Source organism: Hyla sarda, chromosome 3, assembly GCF_029499605.1.
Source record: "Hyla sarda isolate aHylSar1 chromosome 3, aHylSar1.hap1, whole genome shotgun sequence".
Lineage (NCBI taxonomy): Eukaryota > Metazoa > Chordata > Amphibia > Anura > Hylidae > Hyla > Hyla sarda.
Genome location: NC_079191.1, coordinates 127655636 through 127678108, shown reverse-complemented (window position 1 = coordinate 127678108; position 22473 = coordinate 127655636). Strand labels below are relative to the sequence as shown.

The following is a 22473-nucleotide window of genomic DNA, read 5'->3' as shown; positions in this document are numbered from 1 at the left end:
GTGGATCCATAAGGGAGGAGAAGTGTAAGTCCTTCCTTTATATGTCCTATTCCTTGTGTATAGATTTCTGGCTTTCGCTCAAAAACCACCAGAAAAAAACCCAAGTGGAACCCAAGCCTTAATCTAACATTCCAACACCACTAGTGAGGGCATTTATTTTATCTCCTATCTAATCTTTTACTCATGCAAATTTAATCTCTGTGCTCTATTACACAATACAAATAAAATACAGTTAAAATGATTTAGACAGTTCATATTTTGTTATATGTGTGATCTTTGATATCTGTTGCATAAGCTACATGTAACCCATGCATGCTTGACATTTTTAAATGCACTTTGTTTTTTTTCCTTTAAAATATATATAATTCCACAAAATGTTTAAAAAAGGAAAGAAGTTACATTTCTGAAAACTGCACTTCCCCATGAGGTCAGATTCAGTTAGGGAAATTGCAGTATTGATGCCACTAACATTTTTCTTCTGCAAGGGTGGAATGGGATCCAAATGTGAGGGGATATATAAGCCTTCAAACCTTCCCATGTTTAAGATCCAATTCCAGTTTTGGCAAAGAAAAAGGGGTTTGCTTTTCTTTTAGGGTGAGGTCAAACATTGCTTTTACGCAGCATATTTCCCTCTGCGCAAAATGCGCTGCGCAGTGGGAAATACGGTGCATAATTGCTCCTTTGTGCAAACACACAGGGCTTTCTCGCGGCAGCCCTGTGTGCGCAGTGAGGTTTGGAGGTGGACTCGCGCATCACAATCACGTTGCCGCACTGGCCCCACCCCCCCAAATCTTGCTGCACACACAACACTGCCGGAAAGCCCTGTGCGTTTGTGCATAGGAGAATATGCAGCATATTTTCCCTTGTGCAACACATTTTGCGCAGCGTGAAACATGCTACATATACGCAATGTGTGACCCCACTTTTAATGTAATATTTTTGTATCATTGTTGCCGTCAGTCAAACTACGTAGAGATTAATCATCAAGCACAACAGTGGATATAGTTGTACTATTTATCTCACTAGTTATAGAAGCTGATGTTGCTGGAGCACTTTTGTCATTAGTGGCAGCTTTGCCACCAACAATTTCTTCAGTGTTTCTCTCTGGTTTTATCAAAATTATGTATCCTTTAGGGACATAAATACAACCAAGTAAACCAAAACTTGATGCCAAAATAGCAAAAATTTCAACAGCTACTTTGAATTTCCCTCTTGTGCTCAAATAAGCTGGAACAAAGGATATCCAGACAATGAAGAAGACCAGCATGCCAAAGGTGATAAACTTAGCCTCATTGAAATTGTCCGGAAGTTTCCGAGCTACAAAGGCAGTTATAAAGCACAGTATGGCTAGGAAGACATCAAACCCAAACATGGAGCACAAGAACTCTATGGAACCTTCATTACACTCAAGAATTATCCTGACATTTTGGGACTCCATGTTTTTGTAAACCCAAGGAGGTGTCAGAATTAAATAAGCCGTACATATCCCAACTTCGATTGTTAAGCCAGTGACGGCAACAATTTTTTGATACAAAGGTTTAAAGTTTATCGGTGTAGTTTTTTCAGCCGTTTTTGACTTGGCAGCTCTCTTCCTTAACATCAAAACAATTGTTTTACCAAGTATGCAGGAAAGACACAAAGAAAACCCTAAGGCTAGAGTGGTTTGTCGTGCCATACATGACCATGCCTCTGGTTTCCCCACAAAAAGAATTGAAGTCATGAAAGTACACACCAGTGAGATTTGAATAAGAAAACTCAGGCTGCGGTCATTTGCCTTGACCAGGGCAGTCTCTCTATACATGATATAGATGACGGTGAAGGCGATAACCAGGGAAGCACCAAACACAGCAAGAAATATCAGTGTTATCCCCAAAGCTTCATCAGTAGCAAGGAATTCCACTTCTTTCAGCACACACTCATTTCTGTGAGAATTAGACCAGAAGTCTGAAGGACACGCTATACATTCTCTTGCATCTGAAAAACAGCCATTGCAGTGAGTTAGATACTTTCCATTTAGAAACACAGCCCTCTTCCCTTCCAGACCGGCTTGACTAAGGCTATGTGCAAACAGCAGAATTCGGCATCTTTCAATTAGATTATTGCATGAATTAATAGTGCATGTAAAAAAGTGTCTGTATTCATTACTATAGTTCAATTTTGTGCGGAATTGCACCGAATCCCACAAAAATGTAAGACATGAATTATATCTTTGCGGAACGTGGATTGCGGAATTTTAATGTGGAATGTACGCTGTGCAAATAATGCTGTGTGAATGGGACTGTGGAATCCCATTGAACTCAATAAGCTTGAAACAAATGAAGAATTTCCATGCGGATTTCAATACAGAATCCATACAGGAATTCTGCCATGTGAACATAGCCTAAAGGGAACATGTCACCAGGTTTTACCCTATAAGTCTGGTCACACTGTCCTGTGGGTCCTAAAATAATCATTCTTACTGTGTCTGTGTTATAGTAGGCCATTGGTGCAGTCCACAGAAAAAGAACTTCTGTTCAGTTGCACACCTTATGCCAATTACTGCCAAGTAGTGAGGTGGTTTTATGGCTGAAACTAATCACCACTTTTTGCCTCTGATAAAATCTTGGCAGCTGTGATTGACAGGCAAGGAGCTTCATATGTCCCTGTCTGCAGCCAATGATGCGTGTAATAGCCTCAATAGCCTGAATGCCACGAGAAACCTTTCAGAAGCCAGGAATCATCCAGGCACCACAGTGCTATACCCTTTTGGTCAGAATGAATATCATGTATGCTAGGACAGCAGCATAATAATCCTGGAAGGTGTCCCGCAGCATCCTCTTCTTCGCACAGGGCATTAATGTCAAACACAATAATGCTCCGTGCCTGTCAATCGCACCTGCCATGGAGGGATCAAAGGCAAACAGCAGTGACTAGTTTTGTCCATTACTACAAAATTAGTAAATGACGCAAACACCGTTCAAAGAAGTTTAAAGGGAAATTGGGGCATTGGCTGGAACATATGGAGACCCCACCAGGACACATTTTATAACATGTATAATGTACTGGGGGTAGTCTGGAAAGGTAGATCAAGCTGACAGGTTTTCTTTAAACCTCTGTGTCACCAGGCATTTGTGCTAGAGTAGCCTGGTGCCTTCCTTTCAAAGGCTTTACTCCCAATATTCATGTGTTCTTTAAGGGACCCCACTTAGAAACAGCCTAAACAAGTCAGAAAGAGATGATATGGAGGAGCAGCCCCCTCTCTGGTGGACTCCAGCTGCATTACAGCCATCCACACATAAATAGTCACTGATTTGACTATGTAATACAGTGAAACCTCCCCAAAATGTGACCTCTTTGAAAAGACAACCCCTCTATCAAGACTAGATTCCCTGAGCAAATGTGTTGGTTTCATGATATACTATGCATACTGACCATTTTATTTGCGAAGACCACCCCTCTAGAACAGTCTTGTTATTGCAATTTTGGGTGGTCATCTTAAAGAGGTTTTACTCAGCATCTGGCTAGCCGCACATTTCCAATCTGGGTCCGGCTGCCCATTTTTGAATGGGTTCTCTGTCATGAGACATTTCAGAACTGACTTTACCTGTTTCATTGGTAATCTCTCCTTCTGCACATAAAATACAATCGAAGCAGCACACTGGTTCTCCTTGTCGAATGCCTTTTCTTGTACCTGGAATACAGCTGTTACTGCAAACCGATACTGGAGGCTAGAGTGAAGGGGAAAACAGGTTTGAATGAACTTTACTGTGCATATTAAATATTAGACATTATACTATTTTATAATACAGATTTATTGTATTTTATTGGTTTTGGAATATGTCTTTGTTTACTTCTATGTTTATATAAAATCTGCTCCCCTGATGATGTAAATATTATGTAAATATTTCATTCACTGTGGAAAATGTTTAATGCTTTCCCATTTCCTAATCCCATGAACCCCGCAATGACCATTCCAATTTACATTTCTGTATTTTCTATCTTTGAAGAGTACCTGTCACCAAACTAAAATTTTTATATATTGTTCCTTATGTCATTATAAGACACTTTGCTATTTACTTGCTGTTAAAATTCTCAACCTTTATATGTTTTTAATGTGATTGAAAAAACAGCCACTAGGTGGCTCTGTTCTGTTCCCTGCCACAAGTCAAACAGTGAGTTTGGTCTCCTCCTGGCCTGGCAGGAGACCAAACTCAGGAAGTGCGTGCGGGGCATGGTGAGGCAGAGCTCTCGCAGGCTTCCGTGATGTCGAGAAAGCTGGGAAATGCCCACTTTCTCCTGCCGGGAGCTCACACAATGGAAAGGTATGATACAGAGCTTTTTAAAGTTGGAATTGTTTTTTTAAGGGCGTTAGGAGTGTTAGAAGTTGGAAATATAATCCTGAGTTAGTTTAGAAAATATGGTTTGATTACAGGTACTCTTTAACACCTCAGCTTCTGAAAGCCATGCCTTGTTTTTACACAGTTTAACATGCAGTATAATAAACATTGTAAATTATTTTGCAGGATAGTACAATTGCAGTGATACCCAACATTTGTGTTATGTTTTACTTTTAATAAATTCAAAACTGAAAACAGAAATCTACACCTTCCCATATTCAACCCCTTATAACTAATAACTCATTTTTGCTGTTGGTCTGGCATTTTTGTTTTAGTTTTTGGTGTTTACCATGTAGGATCAATAACATTATATTTTAATAGCTCAGACATTTCCACACACAGTAAAAAATTATTGCATTTATTTGTTTTTATTTTGTTTTGATTTTATTGTTTAAAATGATAAAGGATGGGGGGGTGAGATCATATAACATATAGATGATTCTTTTTATGGGTACATTCCCACACGGCGTATTTTGCTGCGTATTTGGTGCGTATTTGGTGCTGCGTATTTTCCTACCCATTGACTTCAACAGGGAAAATAAAATATGCAGCAGCAAATACGCCGTGTGGGAATGTACCCTATATATATTTTTTTTCTTTTTGATTATTTTGATCATTTGAGATTTGAATATGCAATCACTTGATCACACATCCAGTACACTGCGATACATATGTTCAGAATTGTACTGTCAAAGTGCCATCCTATCAAGTGAAGGCCTTCTGAAAGCCCCCAGCTGTCTTGCCAACCGACTGGGGAGTAGGTCAGAGATGTGACAGGACTGACATCTATTAAATAACCATAAATAACCTAGATGTTATTGACTGCAGCATCTAAGGGGGAAAAATAAGTCTGATCCCAACAGCATCAAGTGTCAGTTGTATCCTACAGCCAAAGCATGCTCCCTCCATATGTCTCCAATACTCTAACATCTCTGTTATGTTTTATTATTTTAATAAATTAAAAACTGGAAGAAAAAAAAAAAAGAAATCTTCACATGCCAAGCTCTGACCTTTATAACTAGTAACAAATTTTTTCTATTATTCTGTTATTTTTTTTTTTTTTTTGTGTTCACCATTTAGGATTAATAACAATAACTTTTAACCCCTTAAGGACCGGGGTTTTTTCCGTTTTTGCATTTTCGTTTTTTGCTCCTTGCCTTTAAAAAATCATAACTCTTTAAATTTTGCACCTAAAAATCCATATGATTGCTTATTTTTTGCGCCAACAATTCTATTTTGTAATGACGTCAGTCATTTTGCCCAAACATCTACGGTGAAACGGAAAAAAAAATCATTGTGCAACAAAATTGGAAAAAAACCTCAGTTTTGTAACTTTTGGGGGCTTCCGTTTCTACGTAGTACATTTTTCGGTAAAAATTACACCTTATCTTTATTCTGTAGGTCCATACAATTAAAATTATACCCTACTCATATAGGTTTGATTTTGTCGGACTTCTGGAAAAAATCATAACTACATGCAGGAAAATTAATACGTTTAAAATTGTCATCTTCTGACCCCTATAACTCTTTTATTTTTCCGTGTATGAGGCGGTATGAGGGCTCATTTTTTGCGCCGTGATCTGAAGTTTTTAACGGTACAATTTTTGCATTGATAGGACTTATTGATCTTAAATGATATAAAAAGTGACCAAAAATGCACTATTTTGGACTTTGGAATTTTTTTGTGCGCACGCCATTGACCGAGCAGTTTAATTAATGATATATTTTTATAATTCGGACATTTCCGCACGCGGTGATACCATATATGTTTATTTTTATTCACTGTGTTTTTTTTTTTTTTTTATGGGAAAAGGGGGTGATTCAAACTTTTAATAGGGGAGGGGTTAAATGATATCCATTCACTTTTTTTTTTCACTTTTTTTTTTGCAGTGTTATAGGTCCCATAGGGACCTATAACACTGCACACACTGATCTTTATCATTGATCACTGGTTTCTCATAGGAAACCAGTGATCGACGATTCTGCCGCATGACTGCTCATGCCTGGATCTCAGGCACTGAGCGGTCATTCGGCGATCGGACAGCGAGGAGGCAGGTAGGGGCCCTCCCGCTGTCCTGTAAGCTGTTCAGGATGCCGTGATTTCGCCGCGGCTATCCCGAACAGCCCACTGAGTTAATCGGCATGGTTTCACCTTCGCTTTTAGCCGTGATCGGCACTGCGCGCTATTAGCGGCGGGTCCCGGCTTCACTATGATGCCGGGCTCGCCATGATATGATGCGGGGTTACCGTGTAACCCCGCGTTATATCACGGGAGCAGGACCAGGGACGTACCTGTACGTTCTTGGTCCTTAAGGGGTTAATTATTATTGCATTTCCACACATGGTAAAAAGCAATTATATTTAAAATTTGTAAGGATTGGGAGGGGTTGCATCATTTTTAAATAAGGGGGATGATTCTTTTCATATTGTTAAAAACAACCAACTGCCACCCCACGATTATGTTGCATGTGGGGATGGCCGAAGATGTGACAGGTCTGGCATGGGTCAAATAACCACCAATAAGCTAGGTGATATTGACTGCAGAATCTAGGGAGTTAATCTTAAGTCTGATCCCAACAGCCTGCTACATATGTCCCCAATGCACATCTACATCAGAATGTGGGAAGGGGTTAACCAGCTAAATAAGATGATTAAACAAGTTGCAGAACACTGATAATGGAGGGTGATGCCATACATTACCACTTATTTTTTAAATTAGTACTTTGTTTTCCAACAAATAGGTATTCCCATCTGGGACATTTATAGCATATCCACAAGATAAATAAATATCTGGGACCACACCTATTTTGAGAGTGAGGGCTCCCTTTCTCCCTCTAGCCTGGTTGTGACCACTGAAGGTAGTTCAGAAGCCAAAAACCACTGAGTGAGCTGTTTTACACACTTTAAAGAGGTTATCCAGGAATCGAAAAACTAAGACCGCTCCCTGTCTGTCTCCAGCAGTTCTGCAGTACAGTTCCATTGAAGTGAAAGGAGCCAAGTTGTAATACCACACCCAAAGTGGAGACAGACAAGGAGTGGTCTTTGAAAGAAATTAGGTCTGTTTTTCAATTCCTAGATAACCCCTTTAACCCCTTAAGGAGACAGGGCATACAGATATGCCCTGACATCCTGGCACTTAAGGACTCAGGGTGTACCTGTCCGTCCTGAGTCCCGCTAACGGGGTTTAAACCGTTACCGCTACGGGCAGCCAGGACCCACGGCTAATGCTGGGCACCGCCGATCACGGCATCTAAAGTGAAAGTAAAACTATCCCGGCAGCTCAGTGGAGCTGATCGGGACTATAGCGACAGAATTGTGATGTCCCGATCAGCTTACTAGACGAAAGGAGGGTCCTCACCTGCCTCCTGGTCGTCCGATCGGCGATCTACTGCACCATGCCTCAGCAGGCTGTAGCAGCAGAGTGCTAATAACATAGCATAACACCGATCAGTGTATGCAATCAGAAGATAGCATGGTATAGCCCCGTGTGAGTGCTAAAAAAAAGTAAAAAGTGTAAAAAAAAATTGTATTTAAAGAGAGTACATGTGAATAAGCCCCCCCCAATAAAAGTTTGAAAAAAAAATCATATGTGGTAACACCGAGTGCATAAATGTCCGAACTATTTAAATATAATGTTAGCTAAACTGCATGGTTGATGGCGTACACATGAAGAAATACCAAATACTAAAGTCCAAAATTGTGAATTTTTGGTCACTTCATATACCATAAAAATATAACAAAAAAGTGATCAAAAAGTCCCATCAAAACAAAATTGGTACCGATAAAAACTAAAGACCACGACGCAAAAAAATGAGCCCTCATATAGCCCCGAACACAGAAAATAAAAAAGTTATAGGGATCAGAAGATGACAATTTTAAAAATACTAATTTCGGTACAAGCAGTTTTAATTTTTTCTAAAGTAGTAAAATAAATAAAACCTACATAAATTGGGAATCACTGTAACCGTATGGACCTGAAGAAATATAAAATTCCATCCCTTCCCCAATATCGCGCCACACCCCTACCCCTTAATTCCCTAGTTGAACTTGATGGACATATGTCTTTTTTCGAGCGTACTAACTATGTAACTATGTAACTATGTAACTATGACCTACAGAATAAAGATAAGGTGTCATTTTTACTGAAAAGTGCACGGCGTAGAAACGGAAGCCCAAAAAAGTTGCAAAATGGCTTTTTTTTTTTTCATTTCACCCCACAAATAATTATTTTTGTTTCTCCACAGATTATGTTATAAAATAAGCAATGTCATTACAAAGAACAATTGGTGAGGCAAAAAACAAGCCCTTATATGGGTCTGTAGGTGCAAAATTGAACGCGTTATAATTTTTAGAAGGTGATGAGGAAAAACGAAAGTGCAAAAGTGCAGAAGATTATTTTGAGTCCTTAAGGGGAAAATGGGCTGAGACCTTGAGGGGTTAAAGGGGTTATCCAGGAATCGAGAAACAGACCTAATTTATTTCAAAGACAGCTCCCTGTCTGTCTCCACTTTGGGTGTGGTATTACAACTTGGCTTCATTCACTTCAATGGAACTGCTCTGCAGAACCACACCCAACCTGGAGACAGACAGGGAGCGGTCTTTGAAAGAAATTATCCCTGTTTTTTTTCTTCCTGGATAACTGCTTTAACTCTCCATGACTTTAATCTAAGTTGTGGAAACAAGATGCAGAAATGCTCTAGATTAGAATAACCTGATTAAATATACCATGATTCTTTGCATATGGTTTGTAAACTATTGTAATTTATAGTTTATACATGGTACCTACCAATCCAGTCGGGGTGTTCCACAATATTGAGCTGTTGTCTATTTTAAGTTCATTAATTGCTCCAGCTCCTTTGTAATTATAATATCCCATTTTTACAAAAGACAATGTCTCATTGTTATGCCGCTGCCAATTTAATATGTCATAATATCCGTCTACATCTCCTGAGTCATCAAACTTCATGGATTCATTTGTAAAAACTGTAAATTTCGCATTCTTCAAATAGTACATAAGCTGTAGGAAAATATAAAACAAATCATATTAACATTAAATGACATTAACACAAAAACATTTTTTTCCTGAACATTTGCGTAATAAAGTAAAACAGATCGACCCACTTTAATCTGCAACCACAATGTTTAAAATACCTATTACTGTTAGTATATAAAAATGTCAGTATATAAAAGATAGTTCCAGAGCCAGATTAAATTAGATGATGGCATAGTGTCAGTAATATTCACAGGAATTACAAAATCTTTCCTAAACCCTCTGTACAAAAGTCATCCTATTCATGTCTAGTGATGAGTTGCAGGGGCCATATTCGAATTTGCGATATTTAGCAAATAAATGGACGAATATACGTCCTATGTTCGCGAAATTCGCATATTCACTATGTTCGTTCTCTTTTTTTATTTTTGCGAAAATTTGTAATGAAATTTACATAGTGCGCATGTGCAATTATATCTTTCACCCAAAAGAAGGGAGGGATCAGTGTCTAGTCTGGAAGTGCCGTTATTTGCATAAATTCACATAAAAATTTGCATTAAAACAAATGAATGTTTGTCATTACGTACATATATCACTATATTCTAAATATTCGTGAAATCGCGAAGTGCCGATATTCGCGGTAAGAATTTGCATTTGGAACATTCGCGCTCAACACTATTAGAACCCAGCACATTAGTAAATTGCATTAGGCCTGAATTGCATGGCATGAAGTTGTTGAAGAACCTATGATAATGTTAAGAGTGAAACAAACTCGAAAGCTGATAGCTCCATACATGCATTGAACTGAAAGGGAGCTGAGCTGCAGTAACCCATACCAGCCCCTGTTCCGTTCGCTGTGTATGGTGGTGCAACCGCTATGGCAAACACTGATGGGGGCCCGTACCCCACCAATCTGATATTGATGACCTATCCTCAATACATTTTTGTAAACCCACTTTAACCCCTTAAGGACCCAGCCAATTTTCAGTGTAGGACCCGGCCATTTTTTGCGCATCTGACCACTGTCACTTTAAGCATTAATAACTCTGGGATGCTTTTACCTTTCATTCTGATTCCGAGAATGTTTTTTCGTGACATATTCTACTTTATGTTAGTGGTAAATTTTTGTCGATACTTGCATCATTTCTTGGTGAAAAATTCCCAAATTTGATGAAAAAATTTTGCATTTTGCATTTTTTTTTCCTTTGAAGCTCTCTGCTTATAAGGAAAATGAATATTACAAATAAATTATATATTGATTCACATATACAATATGTCTACTTTGTGTTTGCATCATAAAGTTGACATGTTTTTACTTTTGGAAGACATCAGAGGGCTTCAAAGTTCAGCAGCAATTTTCCAATTTTTCACAAAATTTTCAAAATCAAAATTTTTCAGGGACCAGTTCAGTTTTGAAGTGGATTTGAAGGACCTTCTTATTAGAAATACCCCATAAATTACCCCATTATAAAAACTGAACCCCCCAAAGTATTCAACGCGACATTCAAAAGGTTTATAAACCCTTTAGGTGTTTCACAGGAATAGCAGCAAATCGAAGGAGAAAATTCAAAATCTTCATTTTTTACACTCGCATGTTCTTGTAGACCCAATTTTTGAATTTTTACAAGGGGTAAAAGGAGAGAAATCTTCCTAGTATTCCGAGTATTTACAACCCACTGGCGTTTTACAGATCTTTGGAACAGTGGGCTATGCAAATGAAAAATTACATTTTTCATTTTCACGGACTACTGTTCCAAAAATCTGTCAGGCACCTGTGGGGTGTAAATGCTCACTGTACCCCTTATAACATTAAGTGAGGGGTGTAGTTTCCAAAATGGGGTCACATGTGGGGTGGGTCCATTGTTCTGGCACTATGGGGGCTTTGTAAACACATGTGGCCTTCAATTCCGCACAAATTTTCTCTTCAAAATCCCAATAGCGCTCCTTCTATTCTGAGCAGTTTGACCACAGAGCACTTTACGTCCACATTTGGGGTATGTTCTTACTCATAAGAAATGGGGTTACAAATTTTGGGGGGCCTTTTTCCTATTTTCCCTTGTGAAAATGAAAAATTTAGGGTAACACCAGCATTTTTAATTTTTCCATCCAACTTGGATTTTCACCTGTGGGGTCACATGTGGGTATTTCTTTTTTTGCGTTTATGTCAGAACCGCTGTAAAATCATCCACCCCTGTGCAAATCACAAATTTAGGCCTCAAATGTACATAGTGCGCTCTCACTTCTGAGCCTTGTTGTGCGTCAGCAGAGCATTTTACGCCCACATATGTGGTATTTCCGTACTCAGCAGAAATTGCGTTACAAATTTTGGGGGTCTTTTTTCCCTTTTAATGCTTGTGAAAATAATAATAGTATGGGGCAACACCAGCATGTTAGTGTAAACATTTTTATTTTTTTACACTAACAGGTTGGTGTAGCCCCCAACTTTTCCTTTTCATAAAGGGTAAAAGGAGAAAAAGCCCCCCAAAATGTGTAGTGCAATTTCTCCCGAGTACGGAAATACCCCATATGTGGCCCTAAACTGTTGAAATACGACAGGGCTCCGAAGTGAGAGAGCGCCATGCGCATTTGAGGACTAAATTAGGGATTGCATAGGGGTGGACATAGGGGTATTCTACGCCAGTGATTCCCAAACAGGGTGCCTCCAGCTGTTGCTAAACTCCCAGCATGCCTGGACAGTCAGTGGCTGTCCGGAAATGCTGGGAATTGTTGTTTTGCAACAGCTGGAGGCTCCATTTTGAAAACACTGCCATACAATACGTTTTTCATTTTTATTGGGGGGGACAGTTTAAGGGGGTGTATATGTAGTGTTTTACCCTTTATTATGTGTTAGTGCAGTGTTTTAGGGTACATTCGCACTGGCAGGTTACGGTGAGTTTCCGGCTAGGAGTTTGCGCTGCGGCGAAAAATTTGCCGCAGCTCAAACTTCAAGCAGGAAACTTACTGTAAACCTACCCATGTGAATGTACCCTGTACAAACCGCTGTGTGGGCATGCTGGGAGTTGTAGTTTTGCAAGATCTAGAGGGCCACAGTTTAGAGATCACTGTGCAATGGTCTCTAAACTGTAGATCTTCAGCTGTTGCAAAACTACAAATACCAGCATGCCCAAACAGCTGTCTGGGCATGCTGGGAGTTGAATTTTTGCAACATCTGGAGGGCTAAAGTTTAGAGACCACTACCACCTCACTCCTATCCCTTCAGGGGGATCATGGGTGTCTTGGACAACCCCGATCCCCCTTATTTTCCGGGTCACCACAGACCCGTATGACGCGGAATCAGCGCAAATCGTCGGTGTGAATTCACTGGCGATTTGCGCTGATTGCCGACATGGGGGGTCTAAAGACCCCCTGGGCATTTGCAAGGGGTGTCTGCTGATCGATATCACTAGTCACCCCGGTGCTCTCTCCTGAGCTGAGAGGAGTACTCTCAGAGAGTAGAGAGCACAGAGAAGGGCTATCAGACAGGAGAGAGCACAGAGGAGTGCTATCAGACAGGAGAGAGCACAGAGGAGCGCTATCAGACAAGAGAGAGCATATAGGAGTAATATCAGGAGAGAGTAAAGAGGAGTACTATCAGACAGGAGATAGCACAGAGGAGTACTATCAGACAAGAGAGAGCATAGAGGAGTAATATCAGACAGGAGAGAGTAAAGAGGAGTACTATCAGACAGGAGAAAGCACAGAGGAGTACTATCAGACAGGAGAGAGTAAAGAGCAGTACTATCAGACAGGAGAGAGCACAGAGGAGTCCTATCAGACAGGAGAGAGCACAGAAGAGTCCTATCAGACAGGAGAGAGCACAGAGGAGTCCTATCAGACAGGAGAAAGCACAGAGGAGTACTATCAGACAGGAGAGAGCACAGAGGAATACTATCAGACAGGAGAGAGCACAAAGGAGTGCTATCAGGCAGGAGAGGGCACAGAGGAGTGCCATCAGGCAGGAGAGAGCACAGAGGAGTCCTATCAGAAAGGAGAGAGCACAGAGGAGTACTATCAGAGAGGAGAGAGCACAGAGGAGTACTATCAGACAGGAGAGAGCACAGAGGAGTCCTATCAGACAGGAGAAAGCACAGAGGAGTGCTATCAGACAGGAGAGAGCACAGAGGAGTACTATCAGAGAGGAGAGAGCACAGAGGAGTACTATCAGAGAGGAGAGAGCACAGAGGAGTACTATCAGACAGGAGAGAGCACAGATGAGTACTATCAGACAGGAGAGAGCACAGAGGAGTACTATCAGACAGGAGAGAGCACAGAGTACTTTCAGACAGGAGAGAGCACAGAGGAGTACTATAAGACAGGAGAGAGCACAGAGGAGTACTATCAGACAGGAGAGAGCACAGAGTACTTTCAGACTCCCTTACTTACTGGACCTTGTCCATGCCTGTGCTTCAGCTTGGACAAAGCCATGATTTCTATAAAACGGAAATAACATTTTCTTATAAAGAATATTAGAAAGGTTAATGTTTTGCCACTGACAGTGCCCAGTTCTGCTCTTGTTCAGGGAGCAGAAAAGGCAATATCTTTTCTCAATCCAAGGTGCTTTATGTCATCTGGCTTCCTGTCATCTTGGACATATACCTTCCAGGATGATAGGGGGGGGGGGGGGGGGGCGGGGGGCAATGGATCATGATCATCACATGTGGACAAAACCCTGCCTGCACACAGAGGCCAGTAACAGCTTGATGTTGCTAATGTTGCAAAGAAAGGTAATACCTTTGTCTGCTCCTTGAACAATCTCTTTCACTTCTTTTATGTACTGTCATCAAGCCCTGCAGTAGAAGTCCACGCTCCATACTGCCCTACTGTGACCTATACCCTTGGTGACCTATTGTAGCCTGGCATTTGTTATAGTCTCTCTCCCAAATTGGAATGATCGCTAATAGAATTTTATGCTGCTTAATTCTTTAAAAAAAAAAAAAAAAAGTCCTTATATTTTTTTCTTACATTCCCTTAAGTATAGGGACGTGTTTTTAAATAATTGAGTTTATGTTCAATATACTGTGAAAATTACATTTTAAACTTGCATGTTAGTAAAAGAAATACTTACTTGCCATGGCTCAAAATCAAGCAAATTTGCACATGCAGCCGATGGAAAAGGACCTTTTCCTGGCACACACACATCTAGATCATGCAGGGCATGGGCAATGGTGTAAACAGATTTGTAAACACTGTACGTGATGCGAAGTTCTGACACATCAGTGTATGTATTCAATATATCCTTAAACTGTTCTTTTCCAGTACAGAGACGAGGAGATATGTTTCTTCTTCGTCCTGCCACAATTGCTTCTATACTTATATTAGTATAAAAAGCTGCTCTCTGTGTGGGCCAGGTGCAGTTGAAGGCTTCCTCCCAGAACTCATATACCAGATCATCAGTCCCATGTTCAGGGTGAATGTCAAGGAGAAATTGCTGAAAGCCTGGTATTTCTGCTCTACGAATAGCAAACCCAATGGTTCCTCCAAGAAATGAGAAGTATTGTGGCTTAGCTATTAGTGCGGATGTTGTCCAGGCTTCACTGGCTATATAGGTTTTACCAGTAATATTAGTCTCTGCAAGAGCTTCTATTAATGGACTAAGGTCAATGTCTGATGAGAAGATGACAATCACATTGGCTGACGACCCACGTATTGTCTTTACAATGCTATCTATAGTGTCTTTGTTATAGATCCTTGGCAGTGTTTCAGAAAAAGCAATGCATACACCATTTTTTTCAACTTCTTCTTTGAAAACCTTGATACCATATTTCCCATAGTCATCGTCTGCTGCTATTGTCCCAACCCACGTCCAACCAAAATATGTGACTAGATCAGCGAATCCTTTGGACTGAGCTTGGTCGCTAGGTATCGTTCGGAGAAAAGATGGAAACTGAAATTTGTCACTGAGAACTGAGCAAGAAGATGCATATCCCACCTGTAAATAAAAGAAACAAATAGGTGTTCTTTAGAAAACTGTCATGAATTTGTTTTTTAAAACCTATATTTATACTTTAATGCACAGTTTTTAGACACTGTGGTTCTATAATGAACCCTCAGGAACTGTCCAAATGTTTAAATGGTCAGTTCATTTAAATATTGATTTTTTTACAGTACAATATCATCAGAAATCTCACGCCAATGGAGCATTGTGTGCCGATTCTGTAAAAGCTCTCCACAAGACCTTATGGGTCACATAGTTTCTAAAAGGCTACATATACAGTACCATCTCAACGGGAGGCAAAAAGTAAACGACTTTTGATTGGGTAATAAAATGTTTTAAAGGGGTACTTTGCCCACAGACATCTTATCTTCTATCCAAACGATAGGAAAAAAATGTCTGATAGCGGGTATCCTGCCACTGGGCCCTCCCCCCTCCAAACTATAATTCTTTAGCTGTTGCAAAACCCCATCTATAGTGCTCTAAGAGATGGCCTGAGAGACAAGCTTCTTTGTAAGGATTGCTGCAGGGATGAGTCAATGAAGTATAATGTTGGTATGTAAATATCAGGGTAAGAAGGGTACATCTAATAAGACCAGTCATAGAGCCTGCATGATAGATTCAATACAATGCCCACAGTTTTGGCAATGGCAATCATTTAGGCTTAGGGAATATGTTTAGGTGTCCATAGACCTTCAATCGCTGGCATCCAGACGTTCAACCAGCCAACAGCTATCTGTCCTGTGTCCCCCAAACACATGACTCCGTTCGGCTTGGCAGTTTACCTCTCTGAGAACAAAATAGTCAGGCAGTTAAAATCCAATATGCCTGATTCTTCTCACCCCCAACATTATCTTTTGGGGGGTAATTGGGAGGCCTCTATACATATAAGACAGTCAGCTAATCCCACAGAGATCGGCAGGTTTGGCTTACTTTTTTAATGTGTATGGAGAAATTAAATGTTAGCTAAATTTAAGTTGAGAATAAGGTGGAGCTGCAATACCAGACATAGCCCATGGGGATAAGTTTGGCTCTGTTTTTAGATAAATAGCACAGCCTTTTTCTCCTCTTTGACAAACACTTTATTGTGATCTGAAATCTGATTTAATGTGCATATAAAACAATGTAGAATTTACCTGTGGAAAATAATAGAGGCCAAGTATCCTGGCAGTGGCAATGGATAAGGCCGACCCTCCTGCTCCAATGACAGCTGCTAGTGGAGCTCCTGCACTGCAGCGAAAGTTTGGGTGGGTTTCATTCTGCCCGGTGAGGAAAGTCAATGTGGCTTCAACTGATTTGGAGATAGTGAAGCATGTATCAAAAATCTGGTAACCCAAGGTAATTCTCGGTAGAATGTCCTTTCGTTTATTTATTTCATTAATGGCAAACATCATGGCCCGAGTCCAGCGCAAAGCCCGGAAATTGAACCTGCATATGGAAAGAACAGAGCATATTTACATTTACCTATAAGGCTAAATAATGTTTTCTCCTGTGAAGAGAATCCCAAACAAAACATCTTTAAACTTCACAGCATATGGAAGTCTCTTGTAAACCATGCCTTCTCATTTTGTCATATTAATACAGTGGTCTCAAACTGTGGCCCGCTAACAGGGCCGGCTCTACCTATACGCATAATAGGCAGGCACCTAGAGTGCTCTCTTTATGGGGATAGGGGGGGGGGGGGTCACCGCTCTGGCTGTCGCAAGAAATTAACAACCTGCAGCATGGGGTGTGTCAAAGGGCGGACCAATGGCCGGAGTCAAGAGGGTGGCAAAATTAGCTTTTGTCTAGGGTGGCAAAAATCCTTGCACCAGCTCTGCCCTCCAGATGTTGCAAAACTTCAACTCCTAGCATGCCTGGATAGCCAACGGCCGTTGGCTGTCCGGGCATGCTGGGAGTTGAAGTTTTGCAATATCTGCAGGGCTACAGTTTGCATTGCATTAATATGTTTTTATTCTAAACATTTCATGCACTCAAGGTCCCATTTATGTCTAGGTATGTCTCTCCATTAGGTAGGTAGGGCCCCCAATCTGTAGGTTTCCCAATAGAAAGCTAGGTCTCAATAATAGTAGTCAGTTAGTTCCCCTTATTTTATCTGAATACTCACTATGCTTCTCAACCATGTAGAATCTGTTCTGTTAGTTGGCGGTGTAGGACCACCAATGCAGGATCGTGAACCACACAGTGGGACAGGTGTACCAGAGATGGCTGTAGAGAGCAGCAGCTGTCCCTAAAGCGACCTGTTCCTGTTGGATCTGGCCCTAAGGTAGGTGGCCCTAGAGTGAGAGCTGAGGTGCAAAAGTGCCCTGGGAGTGGTGACCCCAGGTTGCTGGAATGAAGTTGGGAGTTCGTCATCCCACTTGAGATGGCACATAGCACACACTTTTTCTCTCACTCTTCTGAGCACTCACCTCTAGCATTCCGGCCTTCTGGCTGTTGATCAGCAGAGGATTTCTTATAGATCTGGCTGGAGGTCCGGGCAGTTTTACACTGCACACATTCACTTATTTATTTACCTTTTTTTTGTAACTGTCCCGACCTTCCTTTTCTTTTTACGTTCACTAGCATTGGTCAGGGTGCAGTAGCTCTTCTGGGTGTCCCTACTGCCAATCTAGGGGAGGTGTGTGTGGCCATCTGTTTCCTCACCTCCCTCCATGCCCTGCGCATCCTTGCTCCAGAAGGGATGCCAAACCGGTTTTACTGGCTCCTAGGTAACAGCTTGGTTTACACCTAGTTGTTCGCCAGGAGCACTTTCGGACCCTGAGTAGCTTCAGCAAATGGGGACATTGTACCTGGAACCTTGAAGGTGCCTTTTGGCCCAGAAGCGAAGGGTTTGGTTTATTGGGGGGCTTCTCTCCTTTTGGAGAAGGGCTTGTGATGGACCGCATCCTAGTGCATGGTTTTTGTGTGAGCACATTTTGAACTTTTTGCTTGCACTTGGGTGAATTGAGACCTCTGCCTCACCTCTACTCTCACTACATTGTAATATTTCTATCTAATCTCTTGAGTTTCATAAAAATCTTTGATAAACTCATGTTAAAGTGTACCTGTCATTAGCAAAAACATTTTATACACTATAATGTAGAAAACATTACATGTATATTTGCAATATACATTGGCTAAAAAATTTGTATATTTTTGTCCCTACAGCTATTGTCTGCGTGTCTCAAGCACAAGCAGGGCTTTGTGCACTGAGGACAAGCAGGGCTCTGTACACTGAGGACAAGCAGGGCTCTGTACACTGAGGACAAGCAGGGCTCTGTACACTGAGGACAAGCAGGGCTCTGTACACTGAGGACAAGCAGGGCTCTGTGCAGTGAGGACAAGCAGGGCTCTGTACACTGAGGACAAGCAGGGCTCTGTGCACTGAGGACAAGCAGGGTTCTGTACACTGAGGACAAGCAGGGCTCTGTACACTGAGGACAAGCAGGGCTCTGTACACTGAGGACAAGCAGGGCTCTGTACACTGAGGACAAGCAGGGCTCTGTACACTGAGGACAAGCAGGGCTCTGTACACTGAGGACAAGCAGGGCTCTGTAAACTGAGGACAAGCAGGGCTCTGTACACTGAGGACAAGAAGGGCTCTGTACACTGAGGACAAGCAGGGCTCTGTACACTGAGGACAAGCAGGGCTCTGTACACTGAGGACAAGCAGGACTTTGTGCACTAAGGACAAGCAGGGCTTTGTACAATGAGGATAAACAGGGATATCACAATGAGCAAAGTTCTATGGTGCCGCAATCAATCACCAGGTGCGGAGCTCCACTTGTAGCTCCCAAACATGCAGTATACACAAAGTTCCTGGGCTTATTACGCAAAGGCAGTGCTAGCATACACATGAAAAGATTAACTCACTGTTCCAGTAGAGTATAAACGACCAGCCAGTCTTCTTTTTTTTTTTTCTCTTTTTTCAATAAAGTGCAGTATGCAACATTTACAATTCAGCCAGGTATTCTCAGCTCAGAGGCAACAGGATATGCCGCGACGTTTCGAGGGGCACGCCCCCTTACTCATGCGTGAGCAAGGGGGCGTGCCCCTCTAAACTTTGCGTCATATCCTGTTACCTCTGAGCTGAGAATACCTGGCTGAATTGTAAATGTTGCATACTGCACTTTATTGAAAAAAGAGAAGAAAAAAAAAGAAGACCGGCTGGTCGTTTATACTCTACTGGAACAGTGAGTTAATCTTTTCATGTGTATGCTAGCACTGCCTTTGCGTAATAAGCCCAGGAACTTTCAGGATAAACAGGGCTATGGTTTATCCTCAATACCACCTGAAGGTATACCGCTGGATCCTGGGCTAGGCACGGGAGGCAATAATGACTCCGACGCCAAGTCAGGGACAACAGTAGCTTTACTGAGTGACAGATGGTACAGTCTATGCAGTGTAGCCAGGCCCACGGAGGTGACCAGTGATTTCAGAGACTGGACTTGCTGGGACTTGCAGTGGTTTGGGACAATTTAGTGCAGGCCACATTGATTTGATAATATATGACAGTGACTGACTTTACTTGACTGGAGACAGACTAAGCTGTGACTTTATCTTACTTATAGACTTGACTTGAGGCCTCCTATGACTCCAGACACACTCAGGCTCGACTGCACCTCAGCAAAGACTCAGGAACTAAGAGAGAGAAGAGACTCCTCCCAGGGCTTTTATGGGGGAGACTCTGGTGGGGTCCCATTGGTCACCCTTAAGTCACCTGGTCACTTATACCTCCTGGGTAACAATCACATGACAACTCACCCAGTTTAAACCCAGTTTAGAAGCAAATCTCCATAGCAAAACTCTTCTAAACTGGGCGGTTCCCGAGATACGTGTCATCAGAGAGCACTTAGACAGAAAAGAACAACCTTAACTTCAGAAGCTCAAAAGTACTGAAAGGATTAAGATTTTTTAACAGAAGTAATTTGCAAATCTGTTTAACTTTCTGGAGCCAATTGATATACATATAAAAAAAAATTCCTGGATAACCCCTTTAAAGATACAACATTCTTATATACATAGGATAGGGGATAATATACTGAGGTGTCCCGGTACCGTATTGCAAACAGTACCTTGGTATGGGTCCCCAAAGTCAGAGTTCCTAGGAACCGTGGGGTCCTCAGGTTTAGTCTTCCCCTAGTCACCCCTTAGATAACTAATATATTGCACAATTAAATGTAAATGAATGTATATGGAAGGCGTACTTGCCTTGCGCCAGTGTCGCAGGACCTGCGGGTCACGTGACGAGGTTTAGTCTCTATGGTTAATGCAAAGGACCTTTGGAGGTTCATAGGCCATGTGATACCCACAACACTTTGTGAGGCTGATTGACAGATGGCGTGGACCAATCCTAAAACGGCCAGCCCTGCCCATATAAGGGAGCTGCGGCCATTATTCTCTCTCTTGGGTTGCTGTCACTGAATGAGGTAGGACCTCCGCAACTTACAACGACAATTACTAGGCCAAAGCCTTGCAGCCTCGGCTGAATTACACAGTGAGTTCTTATAAATTCTCCGTAATTACTGGCAAGGACCCTGGACCTAAACTTAACCCCATATCCAGCGGATCTGCGCATACTAAATTCCTGCAAGCTGAAGAACTTACTCAAAGTCCGACCAACGGTCAATCTCAGCCAAGCTATTCATAGACTCTGTTACAAAGACTGTTTGTATGTTCGCATGTTACAGAAAATCTTCAGTAAAAGTTGATGCAAGTTTTCAGCGAAGCTCTGGTTGTGGACAATACTTTATTCTGCAAACACCTATCGTCCTTGGGAAGGGTGGTGATAGGCCAATACACTCAGCATTTAACCCTCACCCTGGCGTCACGACTGACAAGGGTTAATAGCACCCTTTATAACCTGCACAGCAACATCCTGACCACCACATCCACAAGGCGACCACCACAATGCAATTACAGAAGAACAGATGCAGGGGTCCCCTGGGACACTCTAAGGAGGCTGCCTGACAGGGAAGCAAGGGTACGGGGTAACAACTCCCATACTGGGCCACCACACAGGGCTCTGTGCACTGAGGACAAGCAAGGCTCTGTTCAGTGTGGCTCTGTGATACACCCCTGGCTCACACATCAGGCTGATTTACAAGCCAGGAGCCTGCACAGAGCCCTGCTTGTCCTCTACTCAATTCCTGTATATGATCGCCTCACAGAGACACCCAGGCAATAGCTGCAGGGACAGATTTTTTTCACCCAAAAATATACACATTTTTAAATCAATGTATGTTACAAAATGTACATATAATGGTATTATCTACATTATATAAAAAGTTTTGTTAACCACATGTACACTTTAACACTATGAAGTCACCTGCAAAATCTACCACATAAACATCTCTTAGTTATTACATCTTGCGAAGACCCCTCATTGACGCTATTGAATTCCATGCCATTACAGTAGAGTGCATGGCATCATTCAGAGCCCATAACTTATAACACAAACCTCAATTCCCCTTCCTAAAAAAAAAAAAAAAAAAAAAAAAAAAACAGTACACCATAAAAGCCATATTTTCACCTAGGCACTCAGACTAAATATACAGATTTAAAGCTACATTCATTCATTTAGTTTACATTAAAATTTGCAGCTTCATACTGCAGCATTAAATTTGCGCAGGATACTGTACATGTGAATACACCCTGAGGGCAGGGTCACAAGGGGCGCATCTGCAGGGTATTTGACGCTGCGGATGTGCCGACAGCAGTCACAGAGGGAGTGCAGAGTGAGCTCCCAGCTGCAGGTAGGTAGCTCTGTGTGTCCACTCATAGTGGCGGATTTCCCGCTGGAAAAATCTGCACAGTGCTACCCGGTCATATCTGGGAGCTCGCTCTGCTGTCCCTCTGTGACTGTCATTGGTGCATCGGGAGGGAGAAAAATGCTGCGGATGCGCCCCGTATGACCCTGCCCTTAGAGTTTTTTCACATGTACATTATCCTGCATATATTAGATGCTATAGATTGGAAGCTGCAGATTTACATTGAAATCTGCAACATAAAGGGGAAGATTAAAAAAAAAAAAAACCTGTCCAGAGGAACTGTTGCCTAGTTGTCCATAGCAACCAATCAGATCGCTTCTTTCATTTTTAACAAGGACTCTGCAAAATGAAAGAAGTGATCTGATTGGTTGCCATGGGCAACTGGGCAAGTTTTCCTCTGCACAGGTTTTAATAAATCTCCAC

The 22473-nt window shown here is 41.7% G+C and overlaps 1 protein-coding gene across 2 annotated transcripts; it reads right to left on the bottom strand.

Annotated features, from left to right (window-relative positions):
• Positions 1-864: 864 nt before the first annotated feature.
• On the bottom strand, positions 865-21573 carry LOC130361696 (vomeronasal type-2 receptor 1-like). Of its 2 annotated transcripts, XM_056565008.1 has the most exons (6): positions 20492-21573; positions 16435-16726; positions 14432-15295; positions 9163-9393; positions 3584-3707; positions 865-1974 (listed from the first exon to the last, which is right to left on the bottom strand). In XM_056565008.1, the coding sequence occupies exons 1-6, from the start codon at positions 20572-20574 to the stop codon at positions 977-979; spliced, it is 2592 nt and encodes an 863-aa protein (XP_056420983.1). In that variant the 5' UTR covers positions 20575-21573; the 3' UTR covers positions 865-976. The 2 variants fall into 2 exon arrangements, with proteins under 2 accessions (XP_056420983.1, XP_056420984.1); XM_056565009.1 differs by lacking the exons at positions 16435-16726; positions 20492-21573 and adding an exon at positions 15936-16024.
• Positions 21574-22473: the final 900 nt, after the last annotated feature.

Bases quoted from the DNA above. Each gene is read 5' to 3' on its own strand.
- LOC130361696 (XM_056565008.1), bottom strand. From the start codon at position 20,574: ATGAACCTCCAAAGGTCCTTTGCATTAACCATAGAGACTAAACCTCGT. The intron at 15,296-16,434 runs GTAAATTCTACA...TTTTATTTACAG, and splicing joins GCCTCTATTATTTTCCACAG to GTGGGATATGCATCTTCTTG. The intron at 1,975-3,583 runs GTAAAGTCAGTT...GCTGTTTTTCAG, and splicing joins AGAGATTACCAATGAAACAG to ATGCAAGAGAATGTATAGCG.